The following is a 21,264-nucleotide window of genomic DNA, read 5'->3' as shown; positions in this document are numbered from 1 at the left end:
CACTGCTGCCATTTCCTGGAATTCTGGCTTAGGATACAATTATAAGAAAAAGTTTAAGGACAAGGACACAGCAGTTAAAAAAGAAAAAAAAAGTTCTCTTACATGCAGGAACGTCAGAAGGCTTTTCATCATTTGAAGGATAAGGGGTTTGCGTGGATAACTAATACCATTCCAGAGAAAGTATCAAAATAAACAACTGAGATGCAAGTGGCAAACTATTTGGTTTTTTATTACTTTAGGAACCATGCTCTATCCAAGTATTTTTCAACCCAGAGAGCCAGAAGTACATGCATCTATGTGAAAATTTGCTAAGGTTAATTTCTTTTGAACTTCACTTACTCATTTAATTACTGATTACAGTGAGATATATACACTGATTAAAATGCTTTATCAAAAACAGGCCTCCTCTGCCCTATCCTGTCCCCACCCTCCCCAGCTCTCACCAGGAGCAACCACAATGAAAATTTCAGCTATTTGATATGGTATTTACTAGCATGTTTCTAAATACTATGTGATTCTACCAATTTCTTATTATTCCAGTTTCACATACTTTCTACTGAACATGAGGACAATGTTTACAACCCACTACCCGACACATCTCCTTCCCTAGTCTCCCAAAATCTGGAGTTCACACCATATGAAATGTACCCTCCGTTCAAAGCTGAGCCATGTAGGGTACCTTGCTTACCTTCCAATCTTGCACAGAAAGAAAGTGGTTTCATTTTCTTTTGCTTAGTTTCCCATATTCTTATCACTCCATCATTCCTTTCTGACACACTTTCTGACAGACCTAAAAAAATCTCTCTACCTTCAGATATGTGAGGTGTGCGACATCTTCCATGGAACCCTACGTCCCATGTCCTTTCAACTGGTTGCTTTCTAGGCAGGACACACTGCTGATCACATGGGATTTACTCAGGCACTCACCTGCAAGATTCCCTATTTTCTGAACCCTAAAATTCACTCTTTTTCTGTTTACTCCCTCATTTTGGAAAACCGCATTCTTCCTAAAATAGGGTACATTAGAAGGAAATTTTTTTAGACTTTGCATCTCTGAGAATGTCTCTGTTCTGCCTTACCTGTCGGAATGGATAAAATCAAAAACACAAGAAACAAGTACTGATTGGCAAGAACGTGAAGAAGAAAGAAATCTTGTACTCTGCTGGTGAGAATGCAGTCAGTACAAGAACTGTGGAAAACAGTATGGAAGTTCCTCAAGAAATTAAAAATAGAATTACCAGATGATCCAGTAATTCCATTACTGGGTATTTACCCCAAAAATACAAAAACACTATTAGTAAATATTAGGTTACTAATTAACTAGTAAAAAAAATAGATTTTTACAATAAAATTAACAAACCTAATCTAAATGACATATATACTTCAATGTACCTGACAACCATCACATTTTTCAAGTGCTTATGGAGCATTTTTCAAAATAAAAGAATTATGCCAAACAAAATGATCAGAAACTTCCCAAATACTTAGAAACAATAAAATATACATTTCAATAACCCAGTGATCAAAAATGACATCACAAAAAAATGACATCACAGGGGCACCTGGGTGGCTCAATCAGTTAAGAGTCTGACTCCTGGTTTCGGCTAAGGTCATGATCTCAGGGTCATGAGATCAACCCCTGCATCCGTCTCCATGCTGGGCAGGGAGCCTGCTTAGGATTTCCCCCATCTCCACTTTTGCTCTTGTGCTCAATCTCTCTCTCTCTCTCCCCACCCCACACTCAAAGAAGAGGAAAAAAAATTAAATCACAGCAAGAATTAGAAAATGTTTATTTGAAAAACAAAATCTGTAGCAAATACAAATAAACAAAAATAACAAAAACTGCATCTCATAAAAAGAGAGGGATACAATGAAAGCAGTAAATAGTTGTAGAGAAAAGTTTATGGCTTTAAATGTATGTATCAGAAAAGAAGAAAGGCTCAAATTTCATGATTTAAGCTTCCACCTTAAACTGGACAGAGAGGAGTAAATCTGTTTAAAGAACATGTAAGGGAGAAAATCATAAAGAAATCCGTAAGATAGAAAACAAGCACGTGATGTGATCAGCATGGGGTATTATATACTGTATGTTGGCAAACCAAATTTAAATTAAAGAAAACAGGGATCCCTGGGTGGCTCAACGGTTTAGTGCCTGCCTGCCTTCCACCGAGGGCATGATCCTGGGGTCCAGGGGTCAAGTCCTGCATCAGGCTCCCTGCAGGGAGCCTGCTTTTCCCTCTGCCTGCTTCTCTGCCCCTCTCTCTCTGTCTCTCATGAATAAATAAAATCTTTAAAAAAAAAATTATAGAAAACTAATTAAAAAAAAAAAACAAGTACACTACAGGAAAAAAAAAAAAATCAAAGCCAAAAGATGGTTCTCTTGTCTGGAAAGACTGATAAATAAACAAAACCCCAAAAGTATTAATAACTGCTCCTTTGGAAATGCAAATCAAAACCCTATCACCTAGCCCGCTACTAGAATGGCTATCAAAAAGACAAGCGATAAGGAATGCTGGTAAGGATGTGGAGAAAGGGAAACCTTGGCTGGTACCCAGTTGGTGGGAATGTAAACTGGTGTAGCCATTATGGAAAACAGTACACAACTTCCTCAAAAAATTAAAAATTGAACTACCATGTGATTTAACCATTCCATTTCTGGGTATATATCCAAAGAATATGAAATCACTATCTCAAAGAGATATCTGCAACCCATGTTTGTTGCACCATTATTCACAATAGGCAAGAGAGAGAAACAACCGAAGTGTCCATCAGTGGATGAATGAATAAAGAAGATGTAGCATAAATACACAATGGAATGTTAGCCAATTAAAAAAAAAAAAAGGAAATCCTGCTGCTGTGACAAATGGATAGACTTTGAGAATATAATGCACTCTTATAAGTGAAATAAGTCAGAGAAAGACAAATACTGTATGATCTCACTTATATATGGAATCTAAAAACATCAAACTCATAGAAACAAAATAGAATGGTGGGGAGCTAAGTGGTGGGGAAAACAGAAAGATGTTGGTGGAAGATGAGTAAGTCCTGGGGATCTAATGTGACTTACAGTTATCAATACTGTTTTGTATCCTAGAAAGGTGTAAGAGTAGAGCTTTAATGTTCACACCACAACAACAACAAAATGGCAATTATGTGACTGACGTGTTAAGTAACCTTACCATGGTAAACATTTCACCACTTATGTTTACTAAATCACTGCATTGTGCACCTTAACCTTACACAATGTTGTATATCAATCATATCTCAGTACCGTGTTGGTAGGTGGGGGGGGGGGGGGGGGGGTAAGATCACCCCTTTGGAAGTTTTGAACCAGTCAGGATAGTGGAGAGCTGGGATCCTAATGTCCTAAAGGGATAGAAGAGAAAGGAGAGTTCCGAAGGAACTCATTCCAGTTAAGCCCAGAGCTGTGAAGAACTTCGACTTCAGTTCTTTGTACAATGTTCAACACCTATGTACGTATGGGATTTGTAGCTATCCTCATGCAATAGTCTGATTTATACAGTAAGTCTGTCCATAATTTCTTGGAGCAGGAACTATTCCATAGTTTTCCCTTCATTCTCCTGATAAACTGCGACCTTCATGAAAATGCAACCAAAAAAAATCAACGCTTGTGGACCAAAGGAAGCAACTTGTAAGCTTGCCATCCATCCAGGGCTTCAGCGGGAAGGAAGAGAAGGGAGGACAGTAAGGCAAATACTGGAAAATACTAAAAACACCAACCTTGTGCCAGACTCTGTTGTGGGTTGCAAAGCTGTACTACCCACAAGGTGGTGGAATCCCAAGCCATGACATTAATATGAAACCTGGTCCAAAACCACTGAAATGCCAATGGCTCCAGCAGAAGTAAACGTGAAACTGCTCAACTGCACTACAGGGTTCAGGAGTCCTGATGCGCACACGTGCACGTATGCACATGTATGCAAGCACACATGCACATGCACAGGATGTGACTGAAAATGAGCACACAATTAAAAATTACACACATTGTGGGGCATGGGTGGCTCAAGTGGTTAAGCATCTGCCTTTGGCTCAAGTCATGATCCCGAAGTCCTGGAATCGAGCCTGTTCTGCAGAAGGCCTGCTTCTCCCTCTCCCTCTGCCTGCTGCTCCCCCACTTGCGTTTTCTCTCTCTCTCTCTCTCTCTCTCTCTCTAATGAATGAATAAAGTCTTTAAAAAAAATGTTCCACACATGAACAATCCAGCAATTTAATCACCAATTTATTGCACACTTAGTAAACAATAATGGAAATAATAGAACAACCTATAAGTGACTATGAAATAAACTGCTTTAAAATTATAAAGATAAAAGGATATGGGAACATTTAAAAATAAGACAAGTATATTTAAAAAAGAACTGATAGAAAAAAAATAAAAAAATAAAAAAGAACTGATAGAATATGAATTTTAAAAAAATAAATCAAAAAAATAAAATAAAATAAAATAAAAAAAATAAATCAAGTTCTCAACTGAAAAATATAGTCACTAAAAATAAAGTCAAAGAGTAGATTAAATACATATTAAACAGCAAACTAAATACAGATAAGAAGATTTTAATCAACTGGAAGAGGTCTAATAAAAATCACTGTGAATGCAGCATAGAGACATTAAGAGAAATAAGAAAAGGCAAATGGCCAAGCAGTACTCCTACAAGTCTACTGGAACAGCATTCGTCAGAAAAGGCACATGATGAGCATCAGTAGCAGGTGTGTAGGTCCCCATGACGCTCATGGCCAATACACCCAATCTGGCAGGACAGGATGTCAGACATTCAGAATGGAATCCCAATGCTTGGGTGGTGGGGCTTTTTAGGCTGCATGATTAGCGAAGCACCAGCCCCTTGCCTGTGTGTGATCCAGACGTACAGATATAATCACAACATGATGCATACAATCTTCTATAAAATGTGTCAGAATGCTATCTGTATCCCTAACTTGCTAGTTTGAGACTCATGGCTGGAATAATTCCCCTGTCTGGCATGACCTAGGAGCTAAGTTCCAGGCCTTGCTAGGGTAGCTGAGATGGGGCAATATGGTGGCAGAACCCACCTCATCATTGTGTATGGCTTAGAAATCAAGAGACTCATCTCTGGTATAATTAGGCACCTGAGGTCCAAAATCAGTGGTTGACCAGAACTATCTGACCTACTGGGCCACTGACAGTTTTGGCAGAGCTTTGCACGAAGACAGCCCACACGGACTCTGTCTTGGACAAGTTAATATCACCCTCGAAGCACATAAGAAATTATTGTGAGACTACCCAGAAAACTTAGTATAAGAGTTCCAGAGGGACGCCTGGGTGGCTCAGTGGTTGAGCGCCCGCCTTCGGGTCAGGGCATGATATTGGTCTGGGGATCAAGTCCCGTATCGGGCTCCCTGCAAGGAGCCTGCTTCTCCCTCTGCATAGGCTGTCTGCCTCTCTCTCTCTCTGTGTCTTTCATGAATGAATGAATGAATGAATGAAAGTTCCAGAAGAGAATAAAGAGTAGTATCTGAAGAGAAAATGGTTGAAATTTTCCAAAACTGATAAAAAAAAAAAAAAAAACATGTGAATCTTTAAAATAAAGATGCAAACTGCATCCCAAGCCAGATAAAACAAAAACAGGCCTATGGCTTGAGGCTTCATAGTGAAAATTGTAAAACATCAAAGACAAAAACAAAATAAAAGTTTATAACCCAGATAACTATGAAAGAAATCACAATGAGACAGGCACAGACCTCTTGTGGTTACTATTCTCCACAGATGCATCCCCACAAATCTTTGCTTCCCTGTGAGCACATGCTGCTTCTCACATCAAAAGCTATAGCTGCCCTTGGGCTGGGCCCTTTGAGTGCTCTGACCAATAGAGTACAGTATAAGTGTTATCTGAGACTTCAGAGCCCAGGTCTTCAAAGAACTGGCAAATTATCTTCTCTCTTCTAGCAACTCTTGCTCTGGACACCAACCCTCAAATACAGACACCAAGCATGGAGAACCCCAAGCCACAGAGAGTAGCCAGGTGAATGAGAACTGACAGGCAACAATTAAAAGCCCCAGGTAAGGTCCCAACCACAGCCAGTAACAAGTAACAGCTATGTGAGCATGTCATCATTGATGTTCCAGCTGAACTGGGTTCCCAGTAATTGCAGCCCCAGCCACCATCAAAAAGAGAAAGAGATGACCCAAATGATACCAGGCAACCTACATAATCACAAGAGAATAAAATGGCTTGTATTTTAAGCTACTAAGTTTTAAGGTGGTTTTAAACATCAATAACTACAAAGTTTCTCGGTTGCAATAACAGATTCCAGAAGACAATGGAAAAATATCTTCCAAGTGCCAAGGAAAAAATAATGCTCAACCTAGGTTTCTATAATCAACTTTCTAGAGTTAAGACAAAAATACATTTTTTAGAAAGACAAATGATGAAAGTTCACCACTTATAATCTCTCATAAGAAATACGATAGAACATGGGGACACAAGAGATAATTGTAAGCAATGAAATTTATATATCCGTTGTAAATCTAATAACCCGTGACTTGGTAAAAATAACTACAATATTAATTAGTATCTGATCTGGTTAACAACTGTAATTTGTCTGTTTTGGTGTTCTGAATGTATTTAATATAATACTAGCACAGAAAAAATGTCAACAGCCAGCATCAGTGAAGGCATCTTAGAGACCTCATACCATTTATAAATTCTTCCCCTCTCAGTTCCCACCACCCCTCACATCTGAGAAGGTCTCAGCCCCAGCCATCAAGGGATAGAGGAGGGATACTTAAAAAAGAAAAACAAAAGAGGACCAACAGACAAGAGACCTCTCTCCTGACATTCACCCACCTGCGGCATTTGCTGCCTACATCATTTTTATCTGCTTTTTCATAATCAAAAATCATGTCACGGACACATATATGTGAATACAATTTTTAACATTAAGCACCAAGTTATGACCAAAGGCATCTTACAGAAGACCTGAAGCAAGAAATTCCCATAACCATATGAACTATTTCTTTTCTTCCCCATCTCATTCTTAACATGCAAATCTTCAATCACCTAATTTTAAGAATAGAAGGCAAGTTCAGAACATCAGCTGTCAGTGAACACAGAACTCAGTTATATTAGAAAATGATTAACCATTTTAAGGAAGACTATTAAGCACTACTTACTTTAACAGCAAATTTCTTTGACGCCATGGATTATTGATTCCAGAGAAATTACAGACCTTTAATAGAAGAAAAAAAGTTATAAGCAAGTGTATCAAAATCTCTATTTGAATTATATATAGGAGAAAGTTTGGCTGAATAATCATGTAACAGTAAGTATTTGCAAGATAAACATCTACTTTTAACTGGTCTTAAAAATATATTGGGGGCCCTGGGTGGCTCAGTCAGTAAAGCATTTGACTCTTGATTTCAGCTCAGGGCAATGAGCTCATGCCCCACATTGGGCTGCAGAGTGGGAATGGAGCCTACTTTAAAATACATATATGCATACATATTTATACATATAAACATAATATTCAATCAGTAACTTAAAAACCAACAACAACGGAAAGCACAGGCTCAGGTGCATTCGACCAGATGTTTAAAGAATGAACACCACTGGGGCACCTGGGTGGTTCAGTCAGTTAAGTGTCTGACTCTTGCCGTTGGCTCAGGTCATGATCTCAGGGTTGTGAGATACAGCCCTTCGTTGAGTTCCATGCTAAGCATGGAACCTGCTAAGATTCTCATTCTCCTTCTCTCTCTCTGCCCCTTCCCTCACAAAAAATCATAAGAAACAATACATTTATAGTACTGTATTATTGAGGGAAAAAAACAGTGATAATAATAATAATGATACCTCATATATAAGTAGACCCAACACAGTTCAAACCCTTTACTGTGCTCAGCCAGGCCAACTGTCCTCTCTCACCCTCGTGTAGAGAATTATCTTTTGAAGAGAGTAAGACAGAGGATCTCTGGTATGGAAAGCACCAGGCACAGCACAAAGTAGGGGATACCCTACTGAAAAAAAGAGAAAATTAAGGGAACATTAACAAACTGTTTGATATGTATGTTCCCCAACCTGTATGTCCCTTATGATGGTTAATTTTATGTGTCAACTTATCTGAGCTAAGGGATGCCCAGATAAATAATAAGATATTATTTCTGGGTATATCTGTGAGGGTGTTTCTGGAAGGAATCAGTATTTACATTGATGCACTCAGTAAAGTGGATGGCCCTCCCTTATGTGGGTAGTTATCATTCAATCCACTGAGGGCCCAAATAGAACAAAAAGGTACAAGAAGGATGAATTTACTATCTATGAGTTGGGATACTGCTGTCCTCAGATTTAAGCACTCCTGGTTCGCAGGCCTTTGGACTGAGAATGAATTACACATGGGCTTTCCTCGTTCTCCAGCTGGCAGACAGCAGATGGTGGGACTTCTCAGTCTCTATAACTGCAAGAGCCAATTCCTATAATACTTATACTCCTATTAGTTCTGCATCTCTGGAGAACCTTAACTAATACAACCCTCTACCCTGCCTAGCTTCTCCAAATAGGAGACTAAAACCGTTCAGGGAACTGGACTTAACCTAAAGGTATGATCAATAAGTAGTAACACCAGGGATTCCCCAAGGAAACAGCCTAGACAGATGGCTCCAAAGTGAAGTCCACACCCACAAGCCCCACATCTGCATGCAGAACTGACTTCCATCTTTTTAATATTCCACTCTCAAATAAAAGGAAACAAGTAGGAATCACCTGTTGTCTAAGGAAAGACTGTCGTGAAAGAACACAAAACAAACAAGAAAAAAAATACTTGGCCAAAAGTATTGGACTATGCATGGAGAAAGAAACCATTTTCTAAAAACTATCATTAATATCAGGGAGATAGGAGACATTGCAACCATAAAGCAATAAATATAATAACAAAAAAATAAGAAACTTTCAGAAAATAACAATTAAAATGATAGCTGCAATAAAATACTTAATAGAAGTGCTAGAGGACCAAGTTCAGTAAGTCATTCAGAAACTTCAGCAAAAATAAAAAAGATGAAAAATAAGAGAGAATAAATTAAAAATTAAAGGACCAGTACAGGAGGACTCATATATGAAAGACAGGATGGAAACATCTCATATTAGGGCATATATCACAGTAAAACATCAGGCACTGGAGATTAAAAAAAAAAAAAAAAAAACTTTAAAAAAGGAGTAGGAGGTAAGTTAAAAGGAGTGGTAAGTGAATGTTTGGCTCCAAACGGCTCAAAGCAACTCTGGAGACTAAAAGACAATAGAGAAATATCTTCAAAATTCTAAATAAAACTGTCTCCAAACCCCAATTTCATTTAAACATGAGGGGGAAGGGACATTTTTAGATATATGCAAGGGGTCTTAAAAAATTTAAGTCCCATGCATCCTTTTTCAGGAAGCTACTAAAGATATGTTTCGCCAAAATGAGGAAATTAATCAAGAAAGAGGAAGAAACAGGAAACAGGAAGGCCACAATAGGCAAAAGGCAGAGGAAATCCTAGAATTTGGTGAAAGCAGATCCCTGAATGAGATCACGGGCTAGACCAGGAGAGAACCATGAGTGCAGTTTACAAGTCTCCAGGAGATGCATCTTCAAAAGCATCTGCAAGCATGCAAAATCAGAAAATGGTGGAGAATATGAGATTGAATTAGAGCAGGAACATGGAAAGCTAGGCAACTGAAGAATAACAAAACAATATTAATCCTAGGATAAACAAAAACTTTGCAGAAAATAAAAAGAGTAGTTCATACACAGCTCACTTACAGCTAGCATGTGTAGTCATGATAACAAACACTGAATCTTGACCTAAGCAATGTTATGTTTACAGTAATATTATGAGGATGGGGAATATGTGTGTATATGCATATTATACAGCAGGGGCATAGGAGCTAAACTGAGCCAGAGCTCCCATTAATACTAAGCAGACTTTTCAGAAGCAGAGCCTAGGGCAGCCGGGGTGGCTCAGCGGTTTAGCGCCACCTTCAGCCCAGGGTGTGATCCTGGAGACCCAGGATCAAGTCTCATGTAGGCTCCCTGTATGGAGCCTGCTTCTCCCTCTGCCTGTGTCTCTGCCTCTCTCTCTCTCTCTCTCTCTCTCTCTCTCTCTGTGTGTGTGTCTCTCATGAATAAATAAAATCTTTAAAAAAAAAAAAAAGGCAGAGCCTAAATAAAATCAATATAAAACAGTTACAACTTCCACCGCAACAGGAAAAATTTAAGCAGAAATTCAGCAAGTAATTTAGTGATATGGACCTAATCATTAAGTGCTAAATTTGGCTCCAACACGAAGAGCAAGTTAAAGAGAGTTGCTCTGGAGGAAGGAATGAAGTGAAAAGGATGCCATAATTCACAAGCTGTATACATGGAAATACTCATCTGTTTCTTTTTTTTAAAATAAATTTTATTTATTCATGAGCGACACAGAGAGAGAGAGGCAGAGACACAGGCAGAGGAAGAAGCAGGCTCCATGCAGGGAGCCCGACATGGGACTCGATCCCAGGTCTCCAGGATCATGCCCTGGGCTGAAGGCGGCACTAAACTGCTGAGCTACCGGGGCTGTCCTTACCTGTTTCAATTGTGTGCACAGGTACATAGAGCAACACTGTACAACAGAAATAGAATGCAAGCCACAGATGTACTTTTCAATTTTCTTGCAGTTGCAGTTAATAAAAAAGTAAACAGAAATAGAGGAAATTAATTTTAATAATATTTTAATTTAACCTAATAAATCCAACACCTTAGTATTTCAGCATGTAATCACTATAAAAATATTTACATTCTTAGTGTTTGAACTTAGGCTTTGAAGTCAGCTGTGTATTTTGTTTCCAGCACATCTTAATTTGGATTGGCCACATGTCAAGTGTTTGACACCAGTGATCAGTGGCTACTATAATGGACAGTGCAATCTGAGAGTATCTGGTTTGATTACCAAAAAAAAACACTTATTTTTGTGTCCCAGATCACGAATTTAAAAAATAGGGAAATATCTCACTCAAAATTATCAAAAGGATTAAACAAAATGATATATGAAAACCCCTGATGCAATCATTTATAAACACTAGGCACTTGAGCAGTGTTAAGAATTGGTCGGTGGTGATTTAAAATCTGGTAATTTTTTTTTCAAAATGTGATAACCTTTGATTCTACTTTAAGACCTTATTTTGTTTTTAAGATTTTATTTATTTATTCATGAAAGACACAGAGAAACAGAGACACAGAGGGAGAAGCAGGCTCCTCTCAGGGAGCAGGATGTGGGACTGGATCCTGGGACCCCAAGTCAGATGCCCAACCACTGAGCCACCCAGGCATGCCAGATTTTATTTATTTTGAAAGAGAGACATAGAGAGCATGGGGTGGGGCAGAGGGAGAGGGACAAGCAGACTCCCTGCTGAGCGCTGAGCCTAACTGAGGCTTAATTAATTTCACAACCCTTGAAATCATGACCCAAGCCAAAGGACACTTAACCAACTGTGCCACCCACAGTTGGTTCTATTCTTTTAGGCAAAGATATCTTTATCCAAACCCCAAATCACTTTAATTATTCATTTCTATTCTCTGAATGATCTAGTGCAAATGATTTAGAGAAATTCTGAAGAACATTCACCTAGTAACCTCATTTAGAAATAGGTGTAAATGGAAAAAAATAAGTTCCTAGAGAATCAGGAACACGTGTTTGGAAACAACATTTATAAAGGTTGTCCTGCAAACTTTAAGTAGATCTCTCTGTTATTTGAGCCTGATAAACACAAAATCAGTCCCCTTAAATATACTAAATTAGGTTTGAAAAACTGCCAAGAATTTAGGGAATCCCTCCACTGGAGGGTGCTTAAATTTTTCAGCTGACAGAGAAAAGGGAAAGAACATTTTGTCAGCAAGTACCCAACCAAACTGAAGCTTAATTGTACACTGGTTTTCCCATATGTCCTTCCTTTCCTGAAGGACAGGTGGACCACACCAAAGGCTGCAGCAAGCAAGGCTTTCAAGCCATATCTGTTAGATTATAGCCCATGTTACTTGTGAAGGTTACATTTTTTCAACTCACGATAAGGTTCCAGTATTCTTTTTTATAACAGTCATTTTTTTTTTTCTTTTTGCTTTTATCAGTAAAGAATAGCTGCATTTTTAAAGGACTGGATTCTTCAAAAAGTATCATCAGGGCAGCCCGGGTGGCGCAGCGGTTTAGCGCCGCCTGCAGCCTAGGGCGTGATCCTGAAGACCCTGGATCGAGTCCCAGAGTCCCATGTCAGGCTCTCTGCATGGTGCCTGTTTCTCCCCCTGCCTGTGTCTCTACCTCTGTGTGTGTGTGTGTGTGTGTGTGTGTGTGTGTGTCTCTACATTAAAAAAAAAAACTTTAATAAAAAAAAAGTATCATCAAAGCCCAATCTCAAAAGTATGATCTGTAAGAATGTAGGACTGAACAGTATATATTTTTATATAAAATAATATGGCCCATTAATGTAAAATTAGGCCACATGGGGAAAAGGAATTACATTATATATTTTGCACATATATTTTTTCTTAATTCCCTTCACCTATTTCATATTTTTACATTTTGCTTATTTTTAATCTGTTTTTTAGTATCATGTGGCATTCTGCCTCTCAATGTATATAATTTCTTCATTTGTTTCCACAATATTTGAAGGCTCAACAAGTCACAACTTTAGAGCTAACTTTAGAGTCACAACCTCACAATCTACTCTCAGCTCTGCCATCTATTCCTCTAAAAAGTATACTTGTAAGACCAGGCTAGGGTCTCACAGCTGAGGGTCAAGGGTGAGAGAAGAGTCCTGTCAACTTGGCGAAGGGTAAACGAAAACCATCTGTCAACTGCAGAACTGCCAAGGTCGATTGTTAACTGGACTATCAAGGTATGTGTACCCTCTCTCCTTCAAATCCCCCTTCTTCCCCCACCCCACATTCCCACCAAGAACGTACAAGATCCCAACAGAGTAAGACTTCAAATAGAGCTACATGAGTGGTGTTTCTCTCTTACCAATGAAGAGGAAGGAAGTCTACAGCTAAGGAAATGTAATCTGCATTAATTTAACTATTGTGCTATGTGACTGCATACATCTTCATAAAAAAAAATAAAGTCCACCAACATAAAGCCCAAAACACATCTGGATAGCCAATGCATAGACCCTGAGCCTGCAAATCTGCTAAAGTCATTTTAGATAAGGAAGACACATTTTTTTTTTTTTTTTGCTTCATTACACCACTAGGGACAAGTGCTAGAAATGAACTTAATAGTGAAATAGTGAACTCCCAAATATGGTTAAAGCACTATTACCTACCCTGGTAAGAAAAGGTTCTCAAAGGTGAACCCTCAGAGTACTGCTTTGACACAAGAGGGTACTTAAGAAATGTCTGTTGGATGAAGAAATATTCCAAATAGGAGTTGAGTCATTTATGCACCCAACCATTTTATTATGGAAATTTTCCAAAAAGTATATTGAATCTTTATGACTTTCATAAAAAAATGCCACATGGTGAATATTTGATATTCAGAAGAAAGTTATCACCTCTTAGGGCACTGGGCAATATACATATTAATGCCCCTCAACAGTGGAACCAGTGAGGTTTTTGCCAGCTCTCCTAGGCTATCCTTGAGCTGTCACAGCGCCTGTCTCCCAAGGCTCCCTCTCCCCTCTAGGTTCTGCAACTTAATCAGATAAGGCTAAAATCCTAAGGGACCAAGTTTGTTGGGATAATGGGGTATTTTCCTAGCCTCTGTTATATGGATTTGCATGGACTTCAGTGTGAAAGAAATAAAATGGCTGTTACCTTAACTTTAGGGTTTCTGGAATGATGAAATGACTGAGTCATGGTACAGAGAACCATGTCCTCTGGATTTGAGCCTCAGCATTTAAAACTTCCTGTCTCAGTAGGGCAAGACTGTTAACACAGGTGAGTCTCAGGTCTCTTCTATTTTGAAATCTTTGTGATCGAAAATCCAACAGCAGTTCAAGGAACAAATAATACCAGTTTACAAATCCCTCCAGACAAGAGAAGAGGGACCCTACCCCCATAAAACAACTCATTTTATTAAGTCCTGACAGCCAAACCAGACAAGGGCCACATAAGGAAAGGAAAATCACAGCCAATTCTACACATGAAAATAGAGGCAAGAAACCTAAACAAACAGGAGCAATTTGGTTCTAATAACATATAAAAAATACACCAGAACCAAGCGATGTTTATCAGAGGAATGCAAGGTTGGGTTAATATTAGAAAAATCACCATACTAAAACATTAAAGTAGGAATAAAAACATATGGCCATTTTAGTAGAGGTAGGAAAAAATAAAGAACAACATTAAAAATCTGAGAAAAGAAATTTCTTAATCATAGGGGTGCTGGCTGACTCAGTCAGAAGAATGTGTGACTGACCTTGGGATTTTAAGTTCAAGCCCCATGATGGGTAGAGATTATTAAAAATAAACTTTAAAAAGTTTCTTAATCATAAAAAAATATAGCAAACAAGCTTCATGACAAACTATTAAAAAGAATTTCTCTGAAACAGGTAGAAAATGTCAATTTTTAAATATCTTTTAAACTAGCATCCCATAAATATAAAACATCTAGGAATAAGCTGAATAGGAAATGTGGAAGACTTCTTCAAATTGCTCTTCTAACTTAAAGCAATTCTAAGTATAATCCTGAACCGGGAATCTAAGAAAGAGCAAAGGGCACTAAGATAACTTGTAAAGGAAAAAAGAAGTCAAGAAAAACAAAGGAGGTGGGTTGTCTTACCAGATACAGCAAAACTACAATACTACAGTAAATAAAATAATATGAATTGGCAAAGGTTAAACAGGCTGAAAAGACAGAAAACAAACCTACACACTACGGAAATGGCTGATAGAAGTCGCACGCAGATCAGTGGGAAATGAAGAGATTACTCATTCAATAAATTGTTGTTGAACAACTGTTTATCCATTTGGAAAAAGATGAAATGGGATCACTATTTCACACAACACACAAACATCAATTTCAGATGGACTAAAATGTTAAAAAAAAAAAAAAAACAGAACCTCTCGAGAACGTTCTCAAGAACTAAAAGTAAAGGGGAAGTTTTTTTAACTGAATACAAAAAAGTGCAAACCATAAAGAAAAAAGAATGGTGGATCTGGCCATATTAAAATTAAAACTTCCCTACAGACTAGATGAAAATATTTGCAATTCATATATCCATCAAAAGTTTTAGAACTAGAAGTTACAAAGAACTCCCAAAATCACCAATAAAAAAACACAATCCAGTTAGAAAATGGACAAAAGACATGAACAGATATTTCATCTAAGAGGATATACAGATGGTAAATAAGCACATGAAAAGATGCTCAACATCATTGGCTAGCAGAGAAATGCAAATAAAACCCCAATGAGACATCACTACATACCTACCAGAATGGCAAATTAAAAATAGCAGTAACACCAAATGTTGATGAGGATGCAAATAAAATGGATCTCTCCTACACTGCCTGTGGGATCATAAAAGTGGTACAGACACAATGGACGAGAGACAGATTTCTTATAGAACTAAATATGCATTTACTATATGACTCGAAACTTTCACTCATGGGAATTTATCCCAGAGAAATGAAAAGCTAGGCTCACAGAAAAATCTGTATGCAAATATTCACAGCAAACTTTATACATAATAGCCCCAAACTGGAAACAACCCAAATGTCCTCCAAAGGGTGAGTGATTAAACAGATGGTGGTATATCCATACCACAGAGTATTAGCAAAAAAAGGAATGAACTGTTGATACAGGTAACAACTTGAGTAGATCTTAAGAGAATTATGCTAAGTGAAAAAAAGACAATCTGAAAAGGTTATATAATGTAGAATTCCACTTATATAATATTCTTGAAATAACAAAATTATAGACATGAATAACAGATTAAAGTCTGCCACAGATTAAGGATGGAGGAGTAGTATGTGGCATTACATAAAGAGGTAGCAGGAAGGAGCCTATGGCAGTGTTGTTCCAAACCCTGATTATTGTTGGTACTGGTTACGTGAACAGACACATATGATAAAATGGCACAGAACTAAATAAATACATGTAAACTCCTTAAATGTAATAATAAACTCTGCATATTGTACCAATGTCAATTCTCTGGCTTTAATATTGGCACTATAAGCATGCTATTATTACTGGGGTAACCTAGGGAAAGTTACAGAGGACTCCCCCTTTTTTGCCCACCTCCTGTGAATCTATGATTATTTCAAAATAAAAAGCTTACCAAAATTAAAACTTCTCTTCATCAATATACATCATAAGGAAATGGGGAGGGGGGCACCGACAAACTGGGAAAAGATATTTCCAAGACATATAACCAGCAAAGGATGACAATCCAAAATTAAACAATCCAATAGAAAAACAGGCCAAGGTGGTATCCAGAGCAAGGTACCCATCTCCTAGCCACGTCTGCAGGTCTGGCAAGGTGGTAGGGAGTAGAGGTAGAAGAGTTTCCTGATCCCTTCTATTACTCATGCCTTTACAACCACAGTGCAACAACCAATTATGACTCACCCTCTTATCTCTCCATTGGAGGGAGGGAGGTATGTCTCTCACTATTCTTTCTTAAAAGCTGAAAACCATGAGGTTTAAATACAGAATGACCATTTATCAGCGAATCTGGGGAAAGCACACACTCTGCTCTCTTACTTCAAGCACACAACCCATCATCTGAGACAGAACAGATGACAGTCAAAGATGGATCCATCTGCCTCCCATGAGAAGGAAAAATCATTACTTGACGATGCCAGAAGTCCCAGACCCCAAAAAGCTGGTTATCCTGAAGGTCTCCACAACCAGAGGCTTTTAAAATACCTCCTGCTGGGGCACCTGGGTGGCTCAGGCAATTAAGCTTCTGCCTTCAAAAAAAAAGCTTCTGCCTTCAGCTCAGATCATGATCCTGGGGTCCTGGAATCAAACCTGGCATTGGGCTCCCTGCCCAGCGGGGAATCTGCTTCTCCCTCTGCCTCTTCCCTACCTCATATTCTCTCTCTCTGGCTTTCTCTCAAATAAATAAAATCTTAAAAAATAAAATACAACAAAAATAAAATAAAATAAATCCTGTTTCCATCTTTGCACTTCTCTATCCCCAAAGCCATCACTAGAGGTAACTGAGCAGGAGTACTCTATTCAGTATTATTGGCTAGGATCTCACACATTTCACAGGCCCTCTGTCCAAACCTCCATCTCACGGCTCAAGCAACTTCACAGCTTTATAGCCCCCACATAGCCACCTCCACCGTGCATCCTTGAACATGCAGCTCTAGCTCTCACCACCTTCACCCACACAGCAGTCCTGGAGAATGATATCCTCTCGCTCTGAAGGGGACTTATCCTCGCAAACCCAACTCAGACACCGTCTGCTCCTTAGAGGCCTCTTTAAGTCTCCAAAGTGAATCACACTTTCTTCTCTGGGCCACATGGGCACCTCACACCACCACTACTCTCATACTTAGCTCAGCAAATTACATATAACTCTGGTCCTCAGTCTCTCTCTCTCTCCTTTGACCATAAGTGTCTTGAGGACAAGGTCCATCCCTATGTTCTTTGACACCTGGTGCAGGGCACAGGTGTGCATCCAAAGTTTGCTGACTTGAGCCTACTGATGTTACAAATAAGGGGCTCCAGGCTATTTTTATGTTTTTAAGACTTCTACTACCTATTTAATGTAATAAATCCCTACTGTCACCAAATCCCAAACTCCACACTAAGCTTTCTTAAAAAGAGGTCAAAGCACTTTGGACCTATTTCAATACATAAATAACACTTAAGTTGAATGTATCATGCAGCCTAAGTTGAACAAGTTGTAAAACACATAAATTTGTAAACAGAAGATCAAAGTGTTGCCTCTTGAAAATAACGGGCAACAGATCAGAGGTACTGTTGAAGTTTAGTGTTGGTTTTTCACTGCATGATTTTTCTTGTTTTTAAAAAGTGGAGATTCTAACATTCATTTGAATGGAAAAGATATTATTGGCCTCTGTATTCATTCAATTTTAAATCTGGGAAAATCCTTAGGTTTTTCTAGACTTGCTTTACTGATCATTAAAAGGTAAATGTGCAAACACACACAAAAAGCAAGTATGCACCTTAAAAAACTACTTTCCTAGGCCTAAAGTTGCTTTCAAGGAGGAGCAACAAGGGGTGCCTTATTGAGCATCTGCCTTTGGCTCAGGCTGTGATCCTGGGGTCCTGGGATCAAGTCCCACATCGCCCCCCCCCCACAGGGAGCCTGCTTCTCCCTCTCCCTATGTCTTTGCCTCTGTATCTCTTGTGAATAAATAAAATCTTTAAAAAAAGAAGAATCATCATCAACAAGCTCAGTGCCTGGGGTTTAAAACATAATAACAAGTCTTGCTATCTATCAGAGCTTCTAGTTGAAGTCCAAGTTCAGTGGAATTTTTAGTTTATTGCCTGATTTTAAGAAGTTCAGGACAATCTCCAAGAAGATAAATTTTCCAAATATCTGAAAACATAATTTACATAAGTATCCTGAGAAGTTAGGGTATATTATAAATCTTACAAATAACATCTCATTGTCTATTCCGCATTCTCAAGCCCACTTTCTCTAGCCTGAAAACAAGCATTCTTTTCATAAAGAGGAGACTTTGATAGAGTATGACCCTAACAAAAATATGTGTGCATTAATGTCTTTTTCATAGAGACGAAAAGATCCTAAGATCCTTAGGAAAATTAGTTTTGGGAGGGAATGGAAGTAGATTAAACATTATCACATGATTGTCCTGTCATTTAAATACACAGCAGAGATAAACGCTAATAAAGAAAGTCAGTGACCTTCTAGATTATACTGTGGGAAAATCCAAGGCACTCTGAAGTTCACATTTGTCTTCTTTTTACATTTGCTGGCCTGTGTCATAAACCAAAGCAACTACTCCAGATTAAGAAGGCTAGAAATTAACTTTAGGTTTCTAATCTCTGGATTTCAAATTTTATCAAGAAAATTATTATACTTCCTTTTCTCATCTTAAAAAGGTTTTGCTAACTATAGGAGCAGAAACAGAAAAACAACAAAGGCCCTGGACACCTAAAGGAACAACTATAATTCAAGAGTAAGAAATAATTTCATTTCCTGCCCATTCAATCTACTTTTATCACCAAAAAAAAAAAAAAAAAAAAATCACAAAAACACAAAAACCAAAAAACAGTATCAAGGAAGGAATCACAAACTTTAACAAAATACCAAGGGAAATCGACAAACGAGCAAAGATCTTGCTGTTGACAACTCAGATAAAGCTTAAGAAGGCAACTTCATCGTAAGAAAGAATTAGCTTTTCCTATTATTCCTATGGTAATTTTGAATGCCAAAATCAGCTTGTAAAAAAGGAAAACAAAAGACAAACAGGGAGTCTCCAACAGTAGGAGGAGGATAATGCAACTGACAAAAACATTTGGACTTTTTTTTCCTTGTCTTTAAATGTCAGTCAAATACTGAAACCCCCTATCAAAAATAATTCCACAGAACAGTCTTATCTTTCAGTCCCTCTACACCCTTCAACCAGTCAGTTAGCCCAGGATCTGGGCCCCTTATTTCCTGCTGTACCCACAGAAAATCCTCACTGGTCCTGGCATAGGATGCTTCCCTAATAGGCAAGATCTAATTTTTATTTAATCCTTTGTCAGAAATAGATACTGGCACCTGCTCATGGGGTGAGCAGTCTTCAGGCTCTAGTAAAAGAGAGATGCATTCAAATCTGCCTCTTCAAATCCTGTCATACTCTATGACTTCAGACAAGTTATTCAATTACTCTAAGTTTTCTGTTTTCTTGTCTATGAAGTGGGATAATAAATGAGTGTCTACCTAGAGATCCTTTCAGAACTACATAAGATCTGATAGGCAATACCTGCAGAGTTCCTGAGACATCAGTGGTTGTGATGTGGGAAACAAAGGCAGAAGAGAAATTATTAAATTTCCTTACTACCAACAGCCCATTGACAAGTCCTCAAAACAGGCAGAGTGACCTTCCTCTAGAGGCTCAACTGCCTTGATGTTGACACTTTGCGAAAGGCAAAAGGCAATCTTAGCATGAACCCCAGGAACCAGTAAGTCTACTTTAACATATAAAAATTCCTTTTGGAATCTCTCTTTATCTCTACCCTCCCCGCCCCCCAACAAAGATAGATGTTGGCAATCATCCTACAACATATGACCCACTGATAGACATCTGAAGAATCTCATGACTGAGTTTTTACTAAATGGTAATAAATGACTTTTTCCTAACAATAGGTAGTCCCCTCAGGATCCTGGAAACCTTATTTCCAAAATACCTGAGAGACTTATGCTGTCCCTAATCCCCTACCAACTTGAAAGAATATAATGGGCCTCTCCTTAAGACCCCAGGGCAGGTCTTTCTGTCCACAGGTCCTGTCCTGTGCTTTAATAAAATCACCTTTTGCACGAAGATGACTCAAGAATTCTTTCTTGACCCGTGCCTTCAAACTCTAACTTTCTTCCATCAGTTACTCAGTCTCTATTAACCATAATCATTATAAACATTGCAGGCATAAAGAGCAACTAAGCAATCCACTTCGTATCCCAAGTCCCACCCTGATAACAACTGTTTTCCAGTCACCTTCACAGTACAAAAAAAACCTTCTGATAATCATTAATGTAATTGTCTTAAAATCTAATCTTTTCAACATGAAAACCATAGAGATGGACTGCATATCTTTCTTTGGTTGCTCCTTTGGGGTAGAGTTACTAAGAGAGCAGCAGGAGGGGATTTGGCAGGGGAAGGGATATGACGGAACTGTCCTACATTCTGACTGACGCTGTGGTTATGAAACTCAGTGCATTGGTCAAAATTCATGAAAGTGTATACCAGAAAGAATGAATTTTACCATAAACAAATTTAAAAATAATTTTTTAAAATTTTTATTTATTTATGAGAGAGAGAGAGAGAGAGAGAGAGAGAGAGGCAGAGACACAGGCAGAGGGAGAAGCAGGCTCCATGCACCGGGAGCCCGACGTGGGACTCGATCCCGGGTCTCCAGGATCGCGCCCTGGGCCAAAGGCAGGCGCCAAACCGCTGCGCCACCCAGGGATCCCTAAAAATAATTTTTAATTGCAAAACAAAAAATTCAACCTTTTCTACCTAGAGAATCAACATAGGGACACAAATGAATTTAAATGTCCAAGATGTTGTAACAGCAAATTCTATATATTATCCTATAACTAACGTAAGTCAAACCCAATCTTAGTT

General features: G+C 38.4%; 1 protein-coding gene across 1 annotated transcript in view; it reads right to left on the bottom strand.

The window, feature by feature from the left end:
- Window positions 1-21,264, bottom strand: part of SLX4IP (SLX4 interacting protein) — a 257,746-nt gene that overhangs the window by 233,488 nt on the left and 2,994 nt on the right. Inside the window, 1 exon segment of the mRNA XM_055301554.1 lies at window positions 7,169-7,224. Coding sequence (XP_055157529.1) covers window positions 7,169-7,195 — 27 coding nt within the window. The 5' untranslated portion in view covers window positions 7,196-7,224.

The sequence above is a fragment of the Nyctereutes procyonoides genome, unplaced genomic scaffold (assembly GCF_905146905.1).
Source record: "Nyctereutes procyonoides isolate TBG_1078 unplaced genomic scaffold, NYPRO_anot_genome, whole genome shotgun sequence".
NCBI classification, from domain to species: Eukaryota; Metazoa; Chordata; class Mammalia; order Carnivora; family Canidae; genus Nyctereutes; species Nyctereutes procyonoides.
Note: the sequence above shows the minus strand (reverse complement) of the source record. Positions and strands in the feature narration are given on the sequence as shown.